This window comes from Rana temporaria, chromosome 1 (assembly GCF_905171775.1).
Source record: "Rana temporaria chromosome 1, aRanTem1.1, whole genome shotgun sequence".
Lineage (NCBI taxonomy): Eukaryota > Metazoa > Chordata > Amphibia > Anura > Ranidae > Rana > Rana temporaria.
The window spans coordinates 316995799-317021848 of NC_053489.1; the positions used below are offsets into that span (position 1 = coordinate 316995799).

General features: G+C 43.4%; 1 protein-coding gene across 1 annotated transcript in view; it reads right to left on the reverse strand.

The window, feature by feature from the left end:
- The window catches only part of SLC44A1 (solute carrier family 44 member 1), a 211280-nt gene extending 186108 nt beyond the window's left edge, over positions 1–25172 (reverse strand). The window contains exon 1 of the mRNA XM_040359353.1: positions 24538–25172. Coding sequence (XP_040215287.1) covers positions 24538–24561 — 24 coding nt within the window. The 5' untranslated portion in view covers positions 24562–25172. The remainder of the gene's footprint in view (positions 1–24537) is intronic.
- Between the last annotated feature and the right edge of the window lie 878 nt (positions 25173–26050).

Below are 26050 nucleotides of genomic sequence, written 5' to 3' on the forward strand. Positions count from 1 at the left end.
TCGCTCTATTTTTGTTTATAGCGCAAAAAATAAAAACCGCAGAGGTGATCAAATACCACCAAAAGAAAGCTCTGTTTGTGGGGGAAAAAGGACGCCAATTTTGTTTGGGAGCCACGTCGCACGACCGCGCAATTGTCTGTTAAAGCAACGCAGTGCCCAATCGCAAAACCTGGCCTGGGCATTTAGCTGCCTAAAGGTCCGGGGCTTAAGTGGTTAACTGACCAAAAATGCAGCAAGCAGGATTTTTAACACCACAATGGAATCCCAATGACCAGTGGGCAGACATACACAGAATTTAAAGGGATACGCTTTTTTGCTCTAAAAGGTGCCCAAAAATGGCCGATGATACATCCATATTAGATTAAATTGATATTAAAATGTAAAAAGTCAAAATACAAATTATATATAAAAATATTTTTTTAAAACTATAATTTTCGGTTTTAGGAAAAGTGCATCCTGCATTTTCAGTACCATAATTTATATTCTGTGCACTTCATGGAGACTCCCCTCCCTGTTCCTCCTCCTCAATGACGAAAATAGGGTATCGGTAATTGGTATTGGGGAATACTTAATAAAAAAATAAATAAAAGATATTCTTTTTAAAAAAACAACACACGAAATGAGGAGAATAAAACTTTTTTTTTTTTTTTTTTTAAATGCAACATAATCTCCTAAATACTGACGAATAATGAGGGGCCATGAGACATAGTGCCTTCCAGAACTAGTCTGCTAACAATTATCCAGGAGCTGCAATGCGTAAAAAACTCAAGTGTAAATGTCCTTCCAGCTCTAAAGACAACTGCTGAGATTCCATTTTATAAAAAGGTATAATAATCACCAGAGGCTCAACACTGTATAGAAAAAAAAATCCCCATTGCTTATGCACTAACTAAAGAATGACTTTTGCATTTCAATTACTTTTGTGTTAATAAAAGGGATTAATCAAGGCATATACACATAACTTTGTTCAAAGCACCCTGTAAGGGCCAAACCCCAAGCACACTATTATGTTGATTCTGACCAAAATCCTAATGGCTGAGCTCTAGCTGTTTAACCTTAAAGGGGAATTGGTCATGATCAAGCAATGAATGTCACTTCTGATCTTTTTGAAAATGCTACTTCCCTGGCTGTCCTGCAGATGCTTTAGTAAAAAGGAAGACACTTTTCTGACACTAAGGCCCCTTTCACACTGGGGCGGGAGGTGCAGTGGCGGTATAGCGCCGCTATTTTTAACAGCGCAATACCGTCGGAATTGCGGCGGTATTCAGCCACTAGCGGTGCGGTTTTAACCCCCGCTATTGGCGGAAAAAGGGTTAATACCGCAGAGGCGCATTGCCGGCGGTATAGCCGCTGTGTCCCATTGTTTTTAATGGGAAGGAGCGGTGGAGGAGCGCTAAACACACTGCTCCAAAGATGCCGCTAGCAGCACTTTTGGAGCGGTCCCGCCAGCGCATCACCTCAGTGTGGAAGCACTCGGGCTTTCACACAGACTGCAGGGCAGGAGTATTTCAGGTGGTATTTAGGCGCCATTTTTAGCGCTAAAAACGCCTGAAAAACTCCTCAGTGTAAAAGGGGTCTTATTGGTATGCTTATTCTGGGCCACTTACGCAATTGTACTAAATCCACCATAGCCAAGCATCTTGCACTTTTAGAAGTAGGCCATCTATGGCAGTCCAATACTTCTCACATGGCAGTCGTATTAAGACCCCTTTCACCCTGAGGAGTTTTTCAGGCGTCTTGGCGCTAAAAATAGCGCCTAAATATTGCCTGAAAAACTCCTGCCCTGCAGTCTCAGTTTGAAAGCCTCAGTGCTTTCACACTGAGGCGATGCGCTGGTGTGACCGCTCCAAAAGTCCTGCTAGCAGCATCTTTGGAGCATTGAGAGGAGCGGTGCGTTTACTGCTCCTTCCCATTGAAAACAATGGGACACCGCGGCTATATGCCTCTGCAGAGGCGCATTGCTGCTGGTATTAACCCTTTTTCGGCAGCTAGCGGGGGTTAAAACTGCACCGCTAGCAATACCGCCGCAATTCGGGGAGGTGCGGTGCTATACCGCCACCGCACCTCCCGCCTCAGTGTGAAAGGGGTCTAAGGACACTAAAGCCAATACATGTGCAGTCATCTTCCCCTTCAAGTGGTAGTTTAGTTCCTTTTCATAAAGTACATGTACAATAGCAGCTACATTGTAGCTTCCTAGTGCACCTGCTGTAGTGATCAACAACATTTTCATACATAAAAATACAAATTTTGGAAAGAGACATGACAGGAAACCAACACAAGAAACTTCTAGAGTGAACTCTTTAGAAGACGCATGAAAAAAAAAAAAAAGTCTCCTACCTAATGCCATCATGGCCCTTCAGCTATTACCTTTTGTTATGGAAAATCTCTATTCTTAGACTTCATGTACACTTGGCTGGGAAACTGCAAAACGCTGCACAATTTTAAACGCAGTGAGAGCCGGTTCACACTGGGGCGGCACGACTTCTGGGGCGACTGGGCATAGCGTCCTGAAGACGACTTCAGAGGCGACTTGCAAAGTGACTTCTGTATAAAAGTCAATGTAAGTGGCCCCTGAAGTCGTACAAGAACCTTTTTCTAAGTCGGAGCGACTTGCGTCGCTCCTATTAGAACGGTTCTATTGAATAGAATGGGACGCGACTTGTCAGGCAGCCGAGTCGCCTGACGAATCGCCCCAGTGTGAACCGGCTCTTATGCTGTGTTTTGCGGTTTTTCGCAGCCTGCGGTCAAAACACTATCCTGAACCCAATTCTTCCAAGATCAGGAGAGGGAGATTGGGGGAGGTTGAACCCCTAAACACAGCAGCTCCTAGTTGACCCTAAAAGCCTGTGTGTACACAGACTGGTCTCACAGGCTTTGACTTGTAGTCTTGCAACAGCTGGAGGGCTGCCAGGTTGAGACCCCTGCACTAGAGGGTATGGGGAAATCTAAACTCAAAATAGAGTGGATTTTACCATAACACAGTTTTCTGAAAATCATTATCCAGATTCGTCAAATTAATTTAAAATCCTGCCCATTTTTTTTTTTTTATATATATATATATATATATATATATATATATATATATATATATATATATATATAAAGTGAACCTTTAGGATAACAACTACAATATAGCGGACTTGCTTTCAAAAAAGGTACAGACTCTGGGGCTGTCATTCTGATACTTGGTTCTGTGACTGATTGACCAGGAACAAGTCAGTAAGACCTGAAAGTCTGTCCTGCATACTACTTCCAGGTTAGTGACTCAATACATAGAAGAAAAAAAAAAAAAAAAAAAGGATTCAGGGCCAGTTCACACCAGACGCAGTTCCGTACAGTTTTGTGCACATTTTTTCTGCACTAAAAATGCACGCAGTGTTTTCCATGTATTCCAATGGCTCTAGTTCACACAATGCAGTCAGTTTCCGGTGCAGAAACTGACTGCATGGTATGAACTAGAGCCAACTAGAGCCATTGGAATACATGGAAAACACTGTGCATGCATTTTTGCAAAAAAAAAATAAAAAATCACACGGAACTGAACTGAACGGAACTGCGTCTGGTGTGAACTGGCCCTCGGAATTTTTTTTTTTTTTTTTTTTTTTTTTAAGGTTAGACTATATATTTTTTTCTCTTTAGCTGATATGCATTACTGATGGACGATTCCTGAATTGGATATTTTTTCATTTATTTTTGATTTTGACAGCATTGATTATAAAGGTCATATTAACGACCATTACACTCTATAAAATGCAAAACATACAAGAACATGGCTTCAGCTTGCACCTTTTGGACCTACATCAGCGGTCTTTAGAGTAGTATCAATAACATCAGTTTGAGACGCTTCTGGAGGCAATTCAGAATTCATTGACAGATGCATTTAACCTGCAACTGACCCTCAACAACCGAGTTTTGCTTTCTTAAAAACATGCATTGAAAAGCAAAAAAATTCTAATCACTACATAAAGCCTGTAGACAAGTCCTTTTTGCAATGCTGAATGCAAATATATATAAAAAAATAAATGAAATAAAAACAGCACTGAGACTGGAGCCGAGACAGACGTACAAGCAGAGATGGCAACAAATGCAGCTCGCTCACTCCTCTCTCTCTCTCTCAATGAACAGCACAGATCAAGCGGCTAGTTATTTAGCACTTCTCATAAACGTTCAGGTATAACCAAGGACCTATCATTTGTTGCTAAAAAAGCCAGTTAAAACATCTGCCAGCAAAGTATATAGAATGGAAGTTAGATGATCGCCAATGTGCCGTAACCAAAATAAAAATATACCTATATCTAAACTCTGGCATAGTAGTATCCTGTAGATCAGTGGTTCTCAACCTTCCTAGTGCCGTGACCCCTTGATAAAATTTCCCAAGTTGCGGGAAACCCTAACAGTAACATTTTTGTAGCGTGGGTTGTCAACACCCAAGGCAAAACAAGTAATTTGCACCCCCTAACCCACGGACATTTAGAATTTCCCAGAGTCCCTTCCAGTCGTACAGTATTAAACCCCTTATGGTACCATTTTAGGATGTACCACTTTCTCTGGGTTCTCCTTTCTTACCCCTTTATCATCTCTCTCTATCCTAATTTATTGGTTTCCCCCACTCCTCTCGCTAGCCGTCTTTCTAGTTCTCTTATTCTTTCTCTCCATTTTTCTTTGTTCCTCCCCCTCTTTTCCTCTCCCTTCCATGTAGTCTCTATTTTTATTCCTTCTCTTACTTCTTGGTGGGGTGGGGGGTGGAATGGGATGAGTAGCAGTGCTGGGGGGAGTTCTGATCAGCCAACTTATGTGCTCTTGATCAAGGTCATCTGCTAATCTGAGAAATGTAGTATGGACTTTTAATGGCAACTATAATCACAGGTAGTGTTACTCACTGGGTCTCCGGCTTCACTGCGTCTCCAGCTCTGTGGTGTCTCGCAGCAGTGACACCTATGCCCAAATCAGGAGATAGGGTCTCCACCAGCCCCTCCCACTTCACATTCCTCTCCAGTCAGCTGACCTCTAGTCTCTTCCCCCCAGCCATGCCGTGAACTAATTTGGGCGGTTGCGAAGAGGCCGAGTGGGTGGCCGCAGGCTCCAGAAAGAGCCCTGCTGGGTGGCCACCAAAAGGCTGGGAGAGTGGTGTGGGCTTCAGGAACAGCCCAGGATTCGGTGACCCCTGGCAAATTGTCATTCCACCCCCAGGGGGAGATCCAATGCTGCAGAAGAAGATTTTTTATGACCCAACAGTGATGATATTGTGAGAAAGGGGTGGAGGTGCTTCACTGTGTTGTATTTGGTTTATGAAATGTCGTCTAATTAAGTGACATTCCACAATTTCAGTTGAGTTTTACTACACGTGTTCAAACATGAAATGAAATGTCCAGATCAGAGAGTTTTAGAAATGCCCTGAATAACCAAGGTTTTGGTCATCAGATAGATATAGTGCTTTCATACACAGAGCAAAATCTCAGCAACAAGTTAGAGACCATTGCATTTCCCAAACAGGAACTGTAAATAGCATTTATCATCTGAAAAGCCAGCATCATTACAAGCAAAAAAAAACAAAAATGTAAAGGGCATATTTTTCTAGACACAGAAAGTGTTCTTATTTCTCAATGAACCATTTTAAAGTGAAAAAATTCTCCCATCTTAAAGTAAACAGAAATGCTGACTATCCGGTTGGTGTATTGCTTACCTATTGAAGAAGGACAACACTCAGTTTATGAAGCAGTGAAATCTATTCACTGCTTCATTCTCCGGCATTCACAGAGGAGATCTTTCTCCTCTATGTGCCTGTTTATGAAGCTTTGTAAATCGCTTCACCTTTGGAGGAGTGAAGTGGTCTACAAACGCTTCCAACACTGGAGAACGGCCCCCGATACTGGAATCTTGTGAGACTTTACGAGATTACAGTACCAGAAATTCACAGAAACAGAGATGTCATAGATAAATTATCACTTAGTGCTATAAAAATGCATTGTTTACTGTGAAAATGACAATTGCAGTTTAGGAGTTAACCACTAGGGGGCGCTGTAGGGGTTATGTGTGACTTCATGTGTGTTTCTAACTGTAGGGGGCGGGGCTGGACGTGTGACATCACTGATCGCCTTTCCCTATATCAGGGAAAAGACGATCAGTGACATTGCCACTGTGAAGAACGGGGAAGGTGTGTTTACACACACCTCTCCCCGTTCTTCAGCTCCTGTGACCAATCGCGGGACACCGGTGGCGACCGGGTCGCGCGACCCACGGCTGGGCACTTAAAGGGGACGTACAGCCTGTGCCCAGCCGTGCCATTCTGCCGACGTAAATGTGCAGGAGGCGGTCCTTAAGTGGTTAAAGGCCATTTGTTTGTGCTGCTGGAATACTGGTGAGTGGGGGCACTGGACACCTTTGCTGCCATTGTGCTATATGCTGGGTGTCCAGTGTGCCCTTGTGCCTTTTAAGCCCTCCAGGTTTACCTGCCCTCTATCCATCCATTATTATGCATGTGCTTTCACTGTAGAGGCACTCAAAATTTAGCGTTAGGATTTCAGATAAAAATGGGGCCTCTTTGAGAGGCTCTGCAGCTTACGCATGTATTTGCAAATGTGTGCAAACAAACCCCTGTTTTTAAAGCAAACTGTCAGACAGGACAATTCAGTTGTTTGCAGGCTGGTCGGCGAATTGAGCTGGGAATTTTCTTTGGTTATGTTTTACAATGAATCATATGCCCAATGGCAGAAAGGTTTTCAACGTGATATTTCAGTAAAATAAAGCACGGAGACATGAATGGATGGATCGAGGAGTGCGCGTTGAATATTAAAAATGAATTATATAGCCATTTTAATTTGTGATGCTCAGATGCAGTGCAAGTTCCACTTTAGGCCTGATTCACACCTATGCATTTTGCAGATTTGCACTACGGTCCATTTAACATGGTTTCCTATGGAACACATTCTGTAGTGCAAATCTGCAAAAGGCACCAAAATGCATGGGTGTGATTAAGGCCTTAAACATGAATGGCTTTTTATCTCTGCTCATTACACAACCTATACACTAGGCTGGTCATACAAAAGGGCATGTGTCTCTGAACAATGAGTGAGTAGCCTGTGCCTACTATCACATGAATTGACAAAGCATTGTCAGTAACATCAAACTTCGCCCGGTGTCCACAGTACCATGCACATTTTATTTTAATTGTTTATAACAGACTTGTGGGGAGGATTTACTTGGAAGTAGATTTTTCAACAAGCAGGATAAAATTCCCTGTGCAAAAATGAGAATGTCAACTGCTAGAGGTGCCAGTAATACCTTTTAAGTTTTAACTAAAACATGGCCTGGCAATCACAAGCAATAATTGATGCATCTCTGGCAATAGGACTATGGAACATGCAGAACAATGTAGTTTCTATTAGAAGAATTAGCATTTCATATAGCAAACATGAAATCTTGGTTTCAGCGAAAGTCATAATAAAATAAAACTATAGCCTCCCTCTCAAAAATAAAATAAATATATGTAATGTAGCACTACCACCAAAAGAGGCTACTGGTTTGTTTTGGGTGGCACATTACCTCTGTATCTCCGCCGTCTAGGGTACTGGATGAGATCTGTAATAAAGGGAAAGTCCACATTCTTTTCTGTGCTTTTATTACCCAGCCAGGTAAAAACGATAATAGTAGAAATGGGTGAAGAGATAGAAGAATAGGAAATGGCAAATTCAGGTGTAACTGGTTAGGGAAATAGTCCTGCTTCTAATGACAATTTCACTTCGCCACTCTAGCCAGAGTGGGTATAGTGCATCTGGACAGGCCTCTCTCACCAGCCTGGCAGCCAGAGTGACACTCGAACTTAGGATCAAGTCTCTGCCACAGACCCTCCTAAAGGTTGGAGAAATTATGGTCCGGAATCCTCTTTCAGTAGATTCAGCACCCGGATCTCCTTCAGGTAGGTTTTGGTCAAATTAGCAACTGACAGGCGACCAACATCCAGCCTCTCAGAACCAAGGTTGTCCTCCGATAAATGGACAGGCCCCTTCTGAACACCAGCCTCGTGCTTGGTATCCTTCGGACAGACTCATCGGCCAGCTTCCTCCAATTGGACGGACAGCTGGGGACCACCTTTCGATTGGGGACCCAGTCAATCACTGGGTCCGCACAGCAGATCAATTGCTCCGGGCCAACGTGGTCCCGGAACCAGGAACACTGCGACACACGCACACCCCGGCCAGGAGGGCCATTTGCGGGGGTGTCATGGAATGGCTACCCCAATGGTGGGCGCCACACGAGGAAGAACCCAGAGGAATCACGTCTGCTCCTTAAATACCCCTCCCCAGCATGCACAGCGAGAGGTGGCCCAACCTCGCGATAGGCTGCTGAGGAGTGATACTCAAAGACACTTGACCCCACTGCTGCCACCTGTCTTCCGGGGGCGACGGGAGTCCCCGGACAAAAGGATAGCACACAGCACAGCCAAGCTAGAGCAGAGACTAGTTCAGAGCCAACTATTTCTCGGAACTTTCCCCTAAATTTCCCAATAGCACTGGCTCTGAAAATAGCCAGGCGCTACAGTAATATTATGTAGCAGAATTAGCTACATGCTGTATAAAGTGCTGTGTGCCAGCAGCAGTAGACTTCCCCTCTGCTGCCAGAACTATATGGAGACAGCCTAGTTTGTCAATCAGAACCTGGCCTAAACACTGCTTTCTGGATTGTCAATACTTCCCTTGGTTTCCAAAACACTCCCACTGTGATCTCCAGTGTCTGGAAGGGGAAGAATGTGAGAAATTAAGGAAAAATTGGCTCAGTCAGGTAAGGGGGGGGGGGGGGTAGCAAGATTTTTCTTACTTTTATAAAGCATGTACATTACAAAGTAAAACAGATTTGGGACTCTTTTACAGTGTCATGCAAGGGCCTTTAGTATTAATCCAATTATTGCTCCAGTGGATAGGAATATGCTCTAAACAATTCCCGAAAATTAGAAATCCAACATATTTCAGCTTGCAAACATTGTGTCGATTACTAAAACTGGAGAGTGCAAAATCTTGTGCAGCTTTACACAGAAACCAATCAGCTTCTAAATTCAACTTTAATCACTTGCCGACCACCCGCCGCAGTTATACTGCGGCAAGTTGGCTTAGCTGTGCAAATCACTGTAGCTGTATGTCGGCTCGTGCACTCGCTTTTATGGGTAGGCGCACGTGCGCTCCCATTGACCAGCGGGGGAGCCAATCAGTGGGTCTAGCAGACTGGATGTCCGCCAGCCACACGTAATCATTCTCCAAAGTGACAGAACAGGGTTCTGCCTGTGTAAACAAGGCAAATCTTCGTTCTGACAGAGGAGATCGCATAGATCCTGTCTTTCTGCTATACAGGAAGACAGATCTCTGTGTTGTCCCAGTGAGCCCTTCCCTCACAGTTGGATTACAAAGTGAGGGAAAACAGTTAACCCCTTGATCACCCCTGATGTGTTAACCCCTCCCCTGCCAGTGTCATTTGTACAATAACAGTGCATATTTTTAGCACCAATTACTGTAGTAAATGTAATGTCACTGGTTCCCCCAAAAAAACGTCAAAAATGTCCGTTAGGTGTTCGATCTGTTTGCCACAATCCCCCCAAAAAAAAAAAAAAAAAAAAAAATCACTGATCGCCGCCATTACTAGTAAAAAATAAATAAAAAAGCCATAAATCTATCCCCTATTTTGTAGACGCAATAACTTTTGCGCAAACCAATATATGCTTATTGGGATCTTTTTTTTACTTTTGTTTGGGTACAGCATCGCACAGTCGTGCAGTTGTCAGTTAAAGCAATGCAGTGCCGTATTGCAAAAAATGGCCTGGTCATTAAGGGGGGGGGGGGTAAATCCTTTCCAGGGCTGAAGTGGTTAATTATGCTTTGACAATAAAACCTGGAAGCCGATCCATTTCTGTGCAGAGCTACACCAGATTTTGCACTCTCCAGTTTAAAGTAAATTGACCCCAGATTGCCTTAAAGTGATACTAAAGGTTCGTAAAAAAAAAACAAAAACAAACACACACACACACACACACACACACACACACTTACCCCCACTGTGCAGTTCATTTTGCAGAGTGGCCCCAAATACCGTCTTCTTGGGTCCCCTGATGGCTCCTCCCTGCGTCAGATAACCCTCTAGGACAAGCGCTCTCCCGGGGGTTACCTTGTGGGGGCGTGCTCCCGAGTCCAGCATTCGACGTCCATAGCTGCCAAATGCAGGACTTGGCTCCATCCCCCGATGCCCGCGTCATTGGATTTTATTGACAGCAGCGGGAACCAGAGGATGTGCTGCTATCAATCTATTCATCCAAGAGCAGAGAATCTTGCGCAGAGAGATGGCGCGTCCTTGCCGTGGGACATTCCAGGGCTCAGGTGAGTAAAACCGGGGGCTGGGGGGCCAGTGACTGCCAGTAGTTTTTTCACCTTAATGCATACAGTAGGATGCATTAAGGTGAAAAAACAGAAGGATTTACAACCCCTTTAACATGCAGAGAGATATCTAACCCCTCTCTGTCTAAGAGCAAAGACCCCATGTGGTGATAGCAACTCTGCGTCTCTATACCAGAGATCATCAGACCCACTCAAAGGTAGATTTTTCAATAGGTTGTAAAATCTCCCAGGGATATAAAATAAAATAGCTTGAGGCACTCATATTGATCCTCAAAGACAATATTTTTTTCAGAATTCCTGTATTAGTTATGCAAGTTACCTACATTGCAATCTAGTTAAGTGGTCAAAGATGTGCTATCAGAACATGGATTCAATTGATGGACAGGCACTTGCCAATATAATTTGTTTTGCAGATTTGATAAAATCTGTTAGTGGCAGGCACTTTGATCTGTTTGGCATTCTTTAAAATATGGCCGATATTGCCATGGGCAACATAAAGACCAGTGCTCATGGATATTTGCAATCATTTAAAGGTCAACCTGTAATCATCATCTGCTTTGTTTTCATTCCTCCATAAAAGTAAAAAAATGAATGGCAAAACACATTTCAGACATATGGCAAGCACATTGCCAATGTACACTGGTCCTGAGACAGGTGCCTGTTTCTTACTCTGGGAGTCTGATCCTATCTAGTCCATAAGCACTCTATTTTCTACTCACATCACAATGCAGACCCTGTCAGCTGCATTCACGCATTTATTTAGTTCAACCTCCATCTTCTGTTTAACCCACTACACCACTTACAAAACGATGTGCTACCTTTTTAAAAATACAGATCTGTGAAATTACAAATACCACGAGTAAGGAAATATAAAAATGTGGATTTCTGGCAAAAAAAAAAAAAAAAAAAAAAGAAGAGCAAAACTCTGTATATGACAAATTGAGAGCAAAATTGCATTTTAGTAAAAATGTTAAAAGATTCGGCTTTTCATTCACTTTGAAGAGGGAAAGGGCTAATGTTTGCAGAATAATGATCAAGTCTTTAGCTTGTTGTGACCCAGCAGAAGATAAAGTGCCCATTCCACAACCATTGGATAAGATGCATTCTGGTCAACAGGTCTGTCTTTATACTTTGATCACGGTTACTGGACAAGATAATATGGTCATCCATAGCTGAAAAAACAATGGCCTATAAGGAAAAAATAAATAAAACACACACACCAGAGTTCTAAAACAGCCACAAACTAAGGTGTCATTAAAAAAATAAAACACATAACACAAACATGCCATCAGTCTTTACGACAAGCAAAGACTAGTAGTGAATGCTTTAGCCCATACAGTACTTCAACCACAACCATGACTAAAAACAGAAGATGCAGGGAATGATTTCAATACCCCAGGAACAAATATAACAGAGGCAGGAAACTTCCCACTGAAAAATAAGCTCCAGAGAGTAACTGTCAGTGTACTCAATCTGATGGTTCTGAAAGGAAAGGCTCAGCAGGCTCACACTAAGTCCTAGGTGACCTGGATTTCAGAAGGGTGACCTTACAGGCAGAGGCACTTCAAGTACTGCCGATTTGCAAGCTGTAAATATGACACGGAAAATCAAACTGTATACACACACACTAAAAACGACTATAGAATTGGGTCATCTAGCAAGACTCCTAGGGGGTCAATCACATAGTACACAAATATACTTCACAATACATCTCCTCTAATATCCCAATTTTCTGTATGCCTTACACCAGTGGTCTCAAAGTACCGGCCCGCGGGCCATTTGCGGCCCGCGGACCAGTTATAAATGGCCCCCAGGCAGAGCAGAAGTGGGGGGAGCAAAAAGAAAAACAATTTTTTTTTTTTTTGTGAGCTGGCGCTATTTGGTGGTGAGCCGTTGGTATTACAAGTTATTACCACCAGATGTGAGCTGGCGCTATCTGGTGGTGGCCATTGGTATTACAAGTTATTACCACCAGATGTGAGCTGGCGCTATCTGGTGGTGGCCATTGGTATTACAAGTTAAGCATTACAAGTTAAACAGCAATTCTAATGTCATTTTACACTATTTTCACTGCCATCTTCTTCCCTCTAATTAGAACCCCCAAACATTATATATATTTTTTATCCCAACACCTTAGAGAATAAAATGGCGATCATTGCAATACTTTCTGTTACGCCGTATTTGCGCAGCGGTCTTACAAGCGTACTTTTTTTGGAAAAAATTACACTTTTTTTAATTAAAAAAATAAGACAAACAGTAAAGTTATCCCCATTTTTTTTTTATATTATGAAAGATAATGTAACGCTGAGTAAATTCATACCCAACATGTCACGCTTCAAAATTGCGTCTGCTTGTGGAATGCCGACAAACTTTTTTACCCTTTAAAATCTTCATAGGCGACGATTAAAAAAATCTACAGGTTGCATGTTTTAAGTTACAGAGGAGGTCTAGGGCTAGAATTATTGCTCTCGCTCTACCAATCACGGCAACACCTCACATGTGTGGTTTGAACACCGTTTACATATATGGGCGCTGCTCGCGTATGTGTTCGCTTCTGCGCGCAAGCTCGTCGGGACGGGGTGCGTTTTCTGGCTCCTAACTTTTTTAGCTGGCTCCTAGATTCCAAGCAAATTTGTCAAACCCTGACTTACACCAGTGCTGGTGGTAATAATGCGCTCGCTGACACCAGTGCTGGGGGTTAATAATGTGTTCGCTGACACCAGTACTGTTGTTTTTGAAGTTTGAAAGTTTGCATGCGGCCCCCCATGGCATATGAAAACTTGTCTTGTGGCCCTCAGGTAATTTGAGTTCGAGACCCCTGCCTTACACAGTACTAAACACATGAAAATGAAAAACGATTGCATGAGCTCCTTTATAACAAGAGTATAGCATATGCCAAGATGACCATCCTTTAGACCTACTTGCAATTTATAATTTATTAGTATCCTAGATTTTCCTCTCTGCATTTCTGTAGAATCTGCCTAGTTGCAGTCTGAATGTGAAAACTACAAGCACCAACAGCCTTTGCAGCCGATTGTGGGTGCAATGCTTTGCAAGCACCAAGTAAAAAAATAAAATAAATGCAAATTTTTTTTACCTGCAAAAACATGTGTATTTATTCATTCTTTTTTTTTTTACAAAGGTGGACTTATCCTAATATAGGTGCACCTTATGCAAGCTACGTCATGTAATTTAAAAGCTTGATAAAGTAGGGAGAGATATATATATATATATATATATATATATATATATAAATAAATAAATAAATGTCCAGCACTGTCTTTCTGGAATCTGAAAGCCTTACTGCTGTATTTATTTTTGCATGGCCTTCTTGGATTCAGGTGACAGCTATGACTTACTGCCCCCTATTTTGCCAACAGGAGGGAGACTGTCCTGACGCATACAGTGATATGTGATGAGCAGACCAATAGTTACATTATCCTGGCCTAGTACTTGCTACCCCACATAAAATAAAGTGGAATGGGGGGGGGGGGGGTTATGATTATGCATTTTCTTATATGCGAGTTCCATATTAAAGAATTCTTATAAAAAGAAAATTACTATCTATACATTCCCTTTCTTTGTCTCTACAGTGAACTGCAAACCTGTTTTAGAAAAATATTGCCTTTCCGATTCTTTGTTGCTCCTCTGATAGAAGCCCAATTTCTGGGCATTACTATTGCTCCACCTCTTGTATGTGAGCTGGCAGGAATAGTGACAGAAGCATCACCTGTCAACTAGATGGATACAAGATCATGAGCAATGACAGCCTTGAGCACTGTATCCCAAAAGGGGTACTGCCATTCTGTCAGCGTGGCATTAGCATCCCTTTTCTTAGTGTCTCCTCCTCCTCCAACTCATGTCACTGCTCTCCCCTCCTTATATGCTTCATCTCCCCCTCTCCTCCCAAAAGTGTTCTGATGCCTTCCTAAAAACTCCATCACCTGGATTCTTCTCTCCCTCAGTGGTAAGAAACCTCCAGTTTGCGGCCTGTCGCCAGTTCCCTGCGGTGTTATGGTGCCATCAGGCAGGCATAGGGTACTGCCCACCTATGCTGCCTATTGTTCTGCCAACCATGCCTGCACACCAAACTAGTGCTGCAGTGTCCCCAATGGATCCAGCATCAAGCGCAGTCAATCAAGGCTCATCTGGTATTTGTCTCCTTGTTAGCGGTGTGGTTGAACAGTGTAGGGGGAAGAGGGTGCATGCGGTCAACCATACTAGCTCAGCTTATGCCCTACCTAGTAAGAACAGACAAAGTGCTACATGCTAGTAAAATAGATATCTTCTTTAAAGTTTTACTAAGCCCAGGTCCCTGGATTCACTATATATGGTCTCCCACAGTACATGAAAATGCAATAATTTTAGTAAATATAAACCAATAAGGACATTTTCTCATCAGCTGTATGAAGCAGTATTATGACTTCTATCAGTGTCTGGTTAAAGCTTGTAGGAGTTTTCATTCTCCTTTGACTGTCCTATGAGGCTGCATCACCCCCGACCCTCTGTCTAGACAGTGCCGATTGACCATGTGCTGATCACATGCACTCTACCAAAGGGGGGAGGGGGGGGGGGGAGAGAAACCTCTTTAGCAATACACACCAAAATGAGCATGTGCAGAGTTATTCTTAAGGCTCTGTACTATTAGAAGATATATTGGGAACAGTGGAAGGGGGGAGGATCAGATGGTCAGTATTGATCCAACCCACCCATGTTACAGTGTGTTTGTCCTATTGCTATCAGGGAAAAGATATAGGACACTTAAAACGCACACTAATCGCTTAAAGCATAGTTTTTTCCCTAGGGCTGTATCGTCCATAATCCCATCAGGTACAGTGTTTTAGGAATTTTATGTGGAATTCTTTTATAAAGAACATTTTATATTTTGTTATATTTAAATAGATATGTAGGCATGTGCTAGGAGTATGTATGTGTGGTTTTTCGAGAAGTGTTTTATTGCTGCTGTAAAGAGTACCTGGAAAAAATGTATGTATACAATGACAATAATGTATATCTATCAGAGAATACAGAATCAAACAGCCTTTTTTCAGAATGCAGAGGGTTAACCTCTTAAAAGTGTCTGTAAAAGGCAGAAGGCCTTGTCATCTTACTGCATTTAGATAAAAAGCATTCTGTGTGCAGCAGCCCCCCTAATACTTACCTAAACCCATCTCTATCCAGCGATCTCCACGAGTGCCTCGGCCATCCAGGACTCTTCCTCCTGATTGGAGGAGACAACAGTGGTGCCATTGCTACTGTCAAACTCAATTAGCCAATCAGGAAAAAGAGGGGAAAAGACCAAAAAACAGCTCCGTGTCTGAACGGATGCACAGAGCTGCAGCTCGCCTCGAGTGCGGGGCACTCAACAGAAGCGAGGGGCCAGGAGCAGCGAAGAGGGACCCGGGAAGAAGAGGTTCGGGGTTGTCCTGTGCAAAACCACTGCACAGGACAGGCAAGTATAACATGTGTTTTGATTTTGTTTTTTTAAATAACAAATAAACAAAAAGACGCACCATACACAAGACTTTACAATCACTTTAAGCCGGGTACACACGGGTAAATGTTGGGAGACATCGGCTGGTTAAAAAAAATTTAAATAAATAAAGCACCCGAGATTCGACCCGTGTGCATGTTGGTCTCTTTTGACCGGCTTCTGTCAGACATGCATGCTGGAAAATCAGCAGCCTACCGACTCACGGTCAGCGCTCTCAGCCAATGGCAGAGAGCACTAATCGGAGTGTTCTGGTGGGGGAAGGGGCTCCCCCTGTCAGAACACAACAGCTCTGGGGGATTGTAAATCACTGTACTAATGCTGGTTGTACTAGGCTTTAGGTTCCACAGTGCATTTAACAAGCATGCTTTACTGCATATACAGTCCGATTTTACTTTTGTGGGTTTAGTAACACTAAAATATTATGACAGTACCTATCGATCCAATACTTATAAAATTAAATCTACCAATCAATGATGATCCATCCTCTGACCGAAAACATCAATTGAAGTAAAAAAATCTCATGTTTATTGGCAGTGTTAGCTATCCAAGTCAACAGATGTAAGTGGAAAGGACAATCTTTCCTGTCCTATCTGACTGCCCTAATTATTCTAGAAAGCATTCTTTAGAAGCAATTGTGCATGAATGTATTTTAATTGAAATACGGTACCCCCATGCCAATCTAAAATGACTATTTCAGAAAGAACCTGGACAAGTTCTCACAGCGATTGCCATTGTCTTGCAGAGGAAAGACCTGCCACTGTGTGTTGAGTGTGCAGACTAGGATAATTGTGTGAAACATGAAGGTTTTTGACAGTCAGATATTTTGGCAATCACCAGCCATTTTTTTCTGTATGGCCAGTTTAAAATCTACCCAAATTTAACATCAATCTTCAAGATTCTGGTCATAGTGCTTACAATTAATTTTCATTCAAAATGTATTATTGTAGTGTGGAAGGCAGCACAGTCTGGGAACATATATAAATCACCTATAGACCATTTTAGTCACTAGATTTTTACAAACCTTAATTGGATTAGACATCCCTGTCAGATCACCATTGTCCCTCCCCCCCCCCCGATCACCTGGTGATCTTACCCTTACTGTAGACCTAAACATGAACAGTCACCCAGTGCAAATAATCATGATAAAGCTGGGCAGGCAGCTCAAACCTCAGATAATGACTGAGCCAGGATGAAAATTATCAGCCAAACACTGACTGCATCTTACCGCTGTTTTGAAGCAGAATTGTATTCAGGCAGCTGTGGGTGCTGCCCCTGTCTGAATACAGTGAATATTACGCCATCTACACTTGATGATGTGTTGATGGGGGAAATCAAATCGATTTTATCTCAGTCTCTTGCGGGCCGAATGGCTAAAAATGCATTAGGGAAGCACCATTTGGTAGAGATGTCCAAGGGTGGTAAAATCTTGGCCACACATCTGGCCACCATCTACTGTCTATGCAAAGCTTTACACACCAAAACTTGCTTTACCCATTTCAAGATGCTTTAAGTGTTATACCTAGCACACATGATAAGAATATCAAAATGATCGTCTGTTCCATTTTTTTTTTTTTTTCATGCTAGTCTAATATGGAAAACCAATACGTTACTAAAGTTACAAAAATGCTCATACGACAGAACACAACTAATCGAAGCGATGTATTGGAATGTATTCTCTCATTTCCAAGCATGCGTTGTCACACAATTTTTTCATACAAATACTATACTAATTACACAAAACACATTTTCGTTTTTGTCCCTTCGGATATTTTTGCATGAACTATTGTGATCGGCTCTCAAAAGCTGTGTACTAATGATTAGATTATTAAACGATCGCTCCAAAAGCCGTATATTTAGTCCGATTTTGTCATTGTGTGTACTAGGCATTCATTTGACATTTTCCTGGCATGGAGAATTTACAGTTTTCAGTGTAAATAAAGTGAATTTTATTACTTATAATTAAAGCACCCTAAAAGCTATGGAATACCATTTGCTTGCCACAACTATATACTACTGCAGGGCTCAAAATTTCAAGCCCTGAGCTACTAGCCAGGCCTCAAGAGTTACTCGCCACCAGTTGCCCCACCTAATTCATACACTGCTCCATGCCTAATTGTGCCCCTAAACACGCCCTCGTAGATTATCTCATGGAATGACACTGTTAAATGTTTTATGCAGAATCAAGTTACACAATTAAATATTACCAAAAACAACTTTAACAAAATGGGACAGGGCACTGGGGACAGACCAGAGGGACAGGGCACTGGGGGCAGACCAGAGGGACAGGGCACTAGAACTGGGTCGTTTCCCCATTCTCTTGCTGTCTCCTCTGCAACTCCCATCCATCCTCCTCTCTCTTCCCTCTCCTATTCATCTCATCATCAGGAGCCTGTGTGTGCGGCTCCACGCTTGCATGTCCCCACTTCCCCCTTTTATTCAGGCTGGCAGTGAGGAGAGGAGCTGCAGCACAGCGGGAGGGAGAACAATCCAGCCCTGAGATCCACACAACTGCACAGCCATTGACACCATAGCACAGCGCACACTGACAGCGCACAGCACACAATGAGACCAGTCTGTTCACAGTGCTCAGGCTAAACTGTTGGACACTTACATAGAGCACAAGGAGAAGAAAACTGCACAAACTAGAAGGCTGCCCCTCTCATGTCAGGGCAACTTTCAGTGAGCGCTGCACTGCCTACCTGGGACACACGGAGTGGTAATTTTCGCAATCCTCCACCTGACTCATTACTTCCTGCTCTCTGCTCTCCAGCTACATTGGTCGGGGGGAGGGGGCAGGCTCACAGTGGTCATACTGTTAGGTCCCATGGCTTAATGAGAATTGTAAGGAGAGCACCTGTGTACTGCTCTGCCTGTGCGCGGCTCACCAGACTACTTTTCCCGAGCATGCACCTTTCCTCTTCGGCCGCCAATTGCATCGGGGCTCTAAGTGTAGGCACAGATTGGAGGGAGATTGGTCATGCAGCCCTGTCATCACTCGCCCCCAGCTAAAATCCACTCGCCAAATGCTAGCAGGCGAGTGGAAATTTTGAGGGCTGTACTACTGTATATCATAACAATGCAATTTTAACAAGAATGCTGTAGCATCCTGATCACATATACCAAGGAAAGAAATAGGCTTTCAAGCAATGATCAGTGCCTGAAAAGTCAGTTCTATTACATGGCAAATCCTGTGTCTGCCTGTAGAAAACAAACACACACCTATCTTACTATAAAAAATGTAATGTACTATGAACTATTCAGTTTTGCCTTCTCATTAAAAGCTGAACTCTAGGTTTCTTTTTTAGTAGTCGGCACTACATACAGTGATAGCCAAGATGCCCTCGGTGCTGCTTTAGCAGCTTCCCCTCTGCACGCTGACCACAGAGGTCCATCACTTGATTTCTCCAGATAAACACTGTATTTTTTTTTCCAATGAATACAAGCCATTTTCTGATAAGGTGAGGTGGGGATTATGACACCACTGTTCCTCCTCTCCACCTCATCCAATCAAAGAATGCCCTGTATTTAAACAAAAAAAAAAAGTTCAGAATGGAGGCAGTGCTAAACGACTGACCCTGTGTCCAGTGTGCTGGGAAGGAAACAAAACCCAGATCACTAAGGCCCCATTCACACCTGAGCATAGCATTTTCAGGCAGAAAGTCACGCAATTTTGTACAGGTCACCAATGTAAAAAGCAGAAAACCGTCCAAATCTGCCTAAAAAAAAAAGTTGGCGTGGCTATGTGAACCATCTCCATAGAGAATTGATTTGTTTCCCCTCCAGCATTTTGTAGCTGCATGCTTCAAGCTACAAAACGCTCAAATGTGAAGTAGCCTGTATGTAGCGTGGGCTATTAAACCTCATACACACTATCGGACTTCCAACTGACTTTTCCATGGATTTTTCTTCAAAGGGCGTTGTCCGTGAACTTGCACGCATACACGCAGTATGTGTTCGGCCAACAAACACGAACGTAGTGACGTAATAGACGCACTACGTGGTTTTTCTGCTCTTTGCGGCCACCCTTTGGGCAACTTCTGCTATCGCTGTCTGATCTTTAGCATTGGTTCTGAGCATGCGTGTTTGTACTTTGGACTTTAAAAAGTGGACCATCACTCACTTTTTGTGGTGCGCCCCCGGAAGTTCTGTTTCGTCCAAGTGGGACTGACTTTGGATAGTCACATCACGCATCTCAGAATGCTTGGGACAATATAGATCACACTGTGCATGTCATGGAGGGGGCAGTGAAAAGAGACAGTCAGCTCCCGAATTACATAAGCAGCAATGGATTAGAGCAGCACAATGTGAAATGTTCTGGATGTGCAACTTTGTGTTTAGAGGAGAAGGTCCTCTTAAAGTAGATCTTTATTAATAACCCTGCTTATTGGGTTGTGCGTTGTGCACATTTCAGATTCTCACCCAAAGGATCCAGTGTCGTCACGCCAAGATCCTCTTGACACCACTCGGTCCTGTGCCACCATGTTATTTGTGACGTCATTGAGAGGCTTGCTGGCTTTTCCCGGTTCAGCCAGCACGACTCCCGATGAAGCAGCTCTAGACACCCCCTTCCTGGGACTGAAGTGCATATTCCAGAGGAAACAGTGAGCACTGTGCATGTGTTTCACCTAGGCATTTGATGTGCAAGTAGAATCACATTTTTTTTTTTATGAAAAAGGGTTGAAGATCCACTTTAATCACTTCAATACCAGGCACTTTCACCCACTTCCTGCCAGGACCAATTTCCATCACTGTACCCATATGGAATTTGTATAATTTTGATTATATTTTGACTGATGAAGCTTTCTTTTGGTGGTATTTAATCACCACTGTTTAATTTTTTTGTTTTATTTTTTAAAACAAAATTGATAAAAGCCAAAAAAAAAAATAGTTTCTATTATAAAATGTGGCAAATAAGTAATATTTCTTCTTCACTGGTGAGGCTGCACTTATGGGCGCCACTGATTATCAGTGTAAACAGGCTTGCCGGTTAACGGCTCTCCTTTCCTCCCACAGATACAGTGTGTAAGGAAAGGACTAATAATCACTGGCATGTCCGTTTACATGTGATCAGCTGTGATTGGACAAAGCTGATCACATGGTAAAGGACCGTTGGGATGGGCCCTTTACCCCAATCTGTGATCAGCTGTGTCCGAGGGACACAACAGTCACGGGAACATGCCCAAAACACACAGGGAGTGGAGTTCTGGGAGGCCATCTATTGACGCCCTCACAAAACTGGACAGCCGTGCTGCAGCTGTCTTTTGGCTATAGCGTAGTTGGCAAGTGGTTAAACTTACATTTCACTGCAGTTACTCTCTATAGCAGCCTCTCTCAAGCAAGGTTCCTAGGGGTTTCTTGAGTGGTAGAGTAATCACCAGCCTAATGGTGTCCAGGCACCAGCACTGCTCCAGAAAGCCAGCATCATGAAATTTCTCCTCTGGTTTCTTGGGTGAGTAACTACTAGTGAGGAGCTCAGGTGTCCTTTGAGCTTATCTCTTCTCAAACACACACACACACACACACACACCTCACAAAAGTGAGTACACCCCTCACATTTTTGTAAATATTTTATTATATCTTTCATGTGACAACGCTGAAGAAATTACACTTTGCTACAATGTAAAGTAGTGAGTGCACAGCTTGTATAACAGTGTAAATTTGCTGTCCCCTCAAAATAACTCAACACTAATGTTTAAAGCGGTGGTTCCCCTAAAAATAAAATGTTGACATCGCATTTAGCAAATAAATTACAGTTAGAATCGGGTTGTTTTATTTAAAAAATACCTCCCTACGTATCGTTTCCATTATTCGGTCCCACCGCCACTTCCGGGTACGATGCAGGCGGTGGGCGTTCCTAATTGATTGACAGGCATCCGAACGACGCATCCATCGCGTCACGAGATGCCGGAAAAAGCCGAACGTCGGTGCGCATGCGCCGTATAGAGCCGCACCGACGTTCGGCTTTTTTCGGCATCTCGTGACGCGATGGATGCGTCGTACGGAGGTATTTTTTAAATAAAACAACCCGATTCTAACTGTAATTTATTTGCTAAATGCGATGTCAACATTTTATTTTTAGGGGAACCACCGCTTTAATGTCTGAACCCCTGGAAACAAAAGTGAGTACACCCCTAAGTGAAAATGTCCAATTAGCCATGTTTTCCTCCCCAGTGTCATATGACTTGTTGGTGTCACAGGGCCTCAGGTGTGAATGGGGAGCATGTGTGTTCAATTGTGTGGTATCGCTCTCATTCTGATCACTGGTTCAACACCTCATGGCAAAGAACTCTGGAGGATCTGAAAAAAAGAATTGTTGCTCTACATAAAGATGGCCTAGGCCAGGGATATGCAATTAGCGGACCTCCAGCTGTTGCAGAACTAAAATTCCCATGAGGCATAGCAGGACTCTGACAGCCACAAGCATGACACCCAAAGGCAAAAGCATGATGGGACTTGTAGTTTTCCAACAGCTGGAGGTCGGCTAATTGCATATCCCTGGCCTAGGCTATAAGAAGATGGCCAAGACACAAACTGAGCTGCAGCATGGTGGCCAAGACCATACAGCGGTTTAACAGGACAGGTTCCACTCAGAACAGGCCTTACCATGGTCAACCAAAGAAGTTGAGTGCACATGCTCAGCTTCATATCCAGAGGTCGTCTTTGGGAAATAGACGTAAGAGTGCGGCCAGCATTTCTGAAGAGGTTGAAGGGGTGGGGGTGGACAGCCTGTCAGTTCTCAGACCATACGCAGCACACTGCATCAAATTGGTCTGCGTGGCTGTCGTCCCAGAAGGAAGCCTCTTCTAAAGATGATGCACAAGAAAGCCTGCAAACATTTTGCTGAAGACCAGCAGACTAAAGACTTGGTTCAGATGGTGTCACGCGTGTGTGTGGCGGCAACCAAGCGAGAAGTACAAAAGACAAGCGAGTCTTGCCTACAGTCAAGCATGGTGGTTGGAATGTCATGGTCTGGGGCTGCATGAGTGCTGCCAGCACTGGGGAGCTTCAGTTCATTGAGAGAACCATGAATGCCACCATGTACTGTGACATACTGAAGCAGAGCATGATCCCCTTCCTTCGGAGACTGGGCCGCAGGGAAGTATTCCAATATGATAACAACCCCAAACACCTCCAAGATGACCACTGCCTTTCTAAAGAAGCTGAGGGTAAAGGTGATGGACTGGCCAAGCATGTCTCCAGACCTAAACCCTATTGAGAATCTGTGAGGCATCCTCAAATGGAAGGTGGAGGAGTGCAAGATCTCTAACATCCACCAGCTCTGTGATGTCATCATGGAGGAGTGGAAGAGGACTCCAGTGGCAACCTGTGAAGCTCTGAGGAACTCCATGCCCAAGAGGGTTAGGGCAGTGCTGGTAAATAATAGTAGCCACACAAAATCTTGCAGCTCAGTTTCAGGGTCTTAGTAATCTTCTAATAGCCTAGGCCATCTTCATGTAGAAATTTAACACACCCGTTTCCATTCACCCCTGAGACCTTATAACACTAACGCAGGGATCTTCAAACTATGGCCCTCCAGCTGTTGCGGAACTACAAGTCTCACGAGGCATTGTAAAACTCTGACATTCACAGACATGGCTAGGCCTGATGGGAATTGTAGTTCCTGAACAACTGGAGGGCCATAGTTTGAGGACCCCTGCACTAACGAGTCACACGACACCGGGGAGGGAAAAGGACCAATTGGGCCCAATTTGGACATTTTCACTTAGGGGTGTACTCACTTTTGTTGCCAGCGGTCTAGACATTAATGGATGTGGAGTTATTTTGAGGGGGACAGCAAATTGACACTGTTATACAAGCTGTACGCTCACTACTTTACATTGTAGCAAAGTGTAATTTATTCAGTGTTGTCACATGAAAAGATAACATTTAAATATAAAACATATTATAAAATATGTACTCACTTGTGTGAGATTGTGTGTGTGTGTGTGTGTGTGTGTGTGTGTGTGTGTGTGTGTGTGTGTGTATTGAAGAGATTTAGGAGGAGCGCAAGTTTGGCTATAGATGAATTTGGAGAATGCCCAAGCGCTCTGGTAACCACTCGATGTCCATGTTTATAGGGTGAACATTTCTCCCACTGGACTACCAATGTAAGGAGCACTCTTCCCAATGTCCACCAAACTATATGGGGGGGGGGGGGCACCATTACCATCAATGTGGTGTGGTTAATGTATTGTGTGCAGTAGATATAATCATTGTCAGCGGGGGTTCCCAAAACCTGAGAAATTAATTCAAGGGTTCCTCCATGGCAAAGTCTGTTCTAGGGGTTCAATTCACAAACTTAACACAAGGATAAGGATGTTTATTTATTTAAAAATAAAAAAAAAAAGTAAGTTATTTTTAGCCGAGTTCAAGGTAGAAAAATAAAAGAAGGAAAACAAAAAAAAAAAAAAAATCACACAGACACACCAAAAAAACAAGATGCTTATCCACTGTGAATGAAGCAATGACTAAACTACACAGATAAGCTTGTATAACAGAAGGGCGCTCCTTAAATGCCTAATGGCGAGAAATATCCTCTATAGCGCTGACACCTTCTGCGGCGCAGTACAAAGTGTGGGCACACTAGGACTGTAAGATCAGAACATATAAAATAAGCATGCTAGGAAGTCTAGGCTAGCCATGTAGATGTAGAAGTGAGTTTCTTACCTGTGTGCTCCCACAGCATCCCATTGTGCAGTGATGGTCGCCTGCCCGCAGGTTCCAATCAGTTCTCTTCTGTCCCTTGCTATGATCTCCTTCCCAAGGCAAGGGGGGAATATACAAGAGGGTGGGGGGAGGGCAGGAACAATGTATGCACACACACAGCAAATACTGGAAAAGCAGGAAATAAAAAGTGAAAAGATAAAAAAATAAAAAAGAAGCTTGAAGAGGCAGGCTGAGGGTGCAGCAGCTCTCACATTGACAGAAGACTGCAGTGCATGCAGGCAGCCCTGTGAATTCCCTTATTATTCTCCTGTGCCTTCTTCTATGGGGAAGACGAGTCCCATCTGCTCCTCCTGTCACAGGCTGGCATGGTGCTGCCAGCCATAGCTTTGTATTGGGGAAGCCAGGGGGAGAGGGAGGGAGGGTGAGGAGACAGGACAAGGAAAAGAGCACGGCTTGCTTCTCTTCTCAGCTTTCCTCCTCGCCTGTGTGAGAGCTGCACTCCCTCACTGGCTCTCTTCTACTCGCTGCCTCCAGCCGGCTGGCCTTGTCTGTGGGGACTACAAAGAAGGTGGGGCCAGAGCGCTGCATAGATAGACAGCTTTCATATTTGTGTCCCACTCAAACCAACACTGACTACTTCCGGCTTATGGGAGGTGACAGCAGACAAATCCTTCCCAGCAACAGAAAGGATGCCTGAAAAGCTTTCATTGGGTGGACCTGTAAACAAGGCTCGCTTTTTTTTATCCCTCTGGTTACAATGTATAAGGTTGTGACTGTGGGAATCACCATCCAGAGGAAGCTACAGTGAAACAACTTCTAAACATACTTGCTGCTCTGTAGATGGGATGGGATAACAAGGCAGCAATTTTAAATGACCACCAGACATTACTTAAATAAAACTCATCACTCAAGACTATGTGGAATAAATATATGGCCGCAGCCTTTATTATTGGTTTTATTTTATTAATAACTTATAAACAATTCACTTAAAAATCACCATAGGAATTTTCTTTAAACCGACTTAAATATATATAACGACCATTTATTTAGCTCAGCTATTACAGCTCGAGCTGTATTACAAAACCACAACAGGATTTATTAAAACTGTCCCCCTTTCAACAATTGTTATTAATTTTTTATTTTTTTTGAAAGGTGACCCACCACATTACAAAGGCCGTGACAGGAAAAAAGGGGAGGGAGGGTTGGGAAGCTCCTACAGCTAAAAGCTTCCACGGCGACTGGCCACAAATCCAGTCAGGACCCCCTATATATAGAGGTTCCTGAGGGTTCTGGAAACTTCTCCTTTCCTAGTTTCCAGGCTCCCCCACGCAGGCAGTTACAAGGCTCACCCCAACACGAGCCCCTCTACCATGCAAGGGGATCTTGAATCTTCCCTGCTGCAGTTATCCCATGAGGAAAAGGGGGGGCCTAAAAACCCTTATTCCCTTTTCCCACATTCTCAGGACACAGTCCAATGGCTTTTCCTTTTAAAGGGGTTGTTTTTTATTTTCTA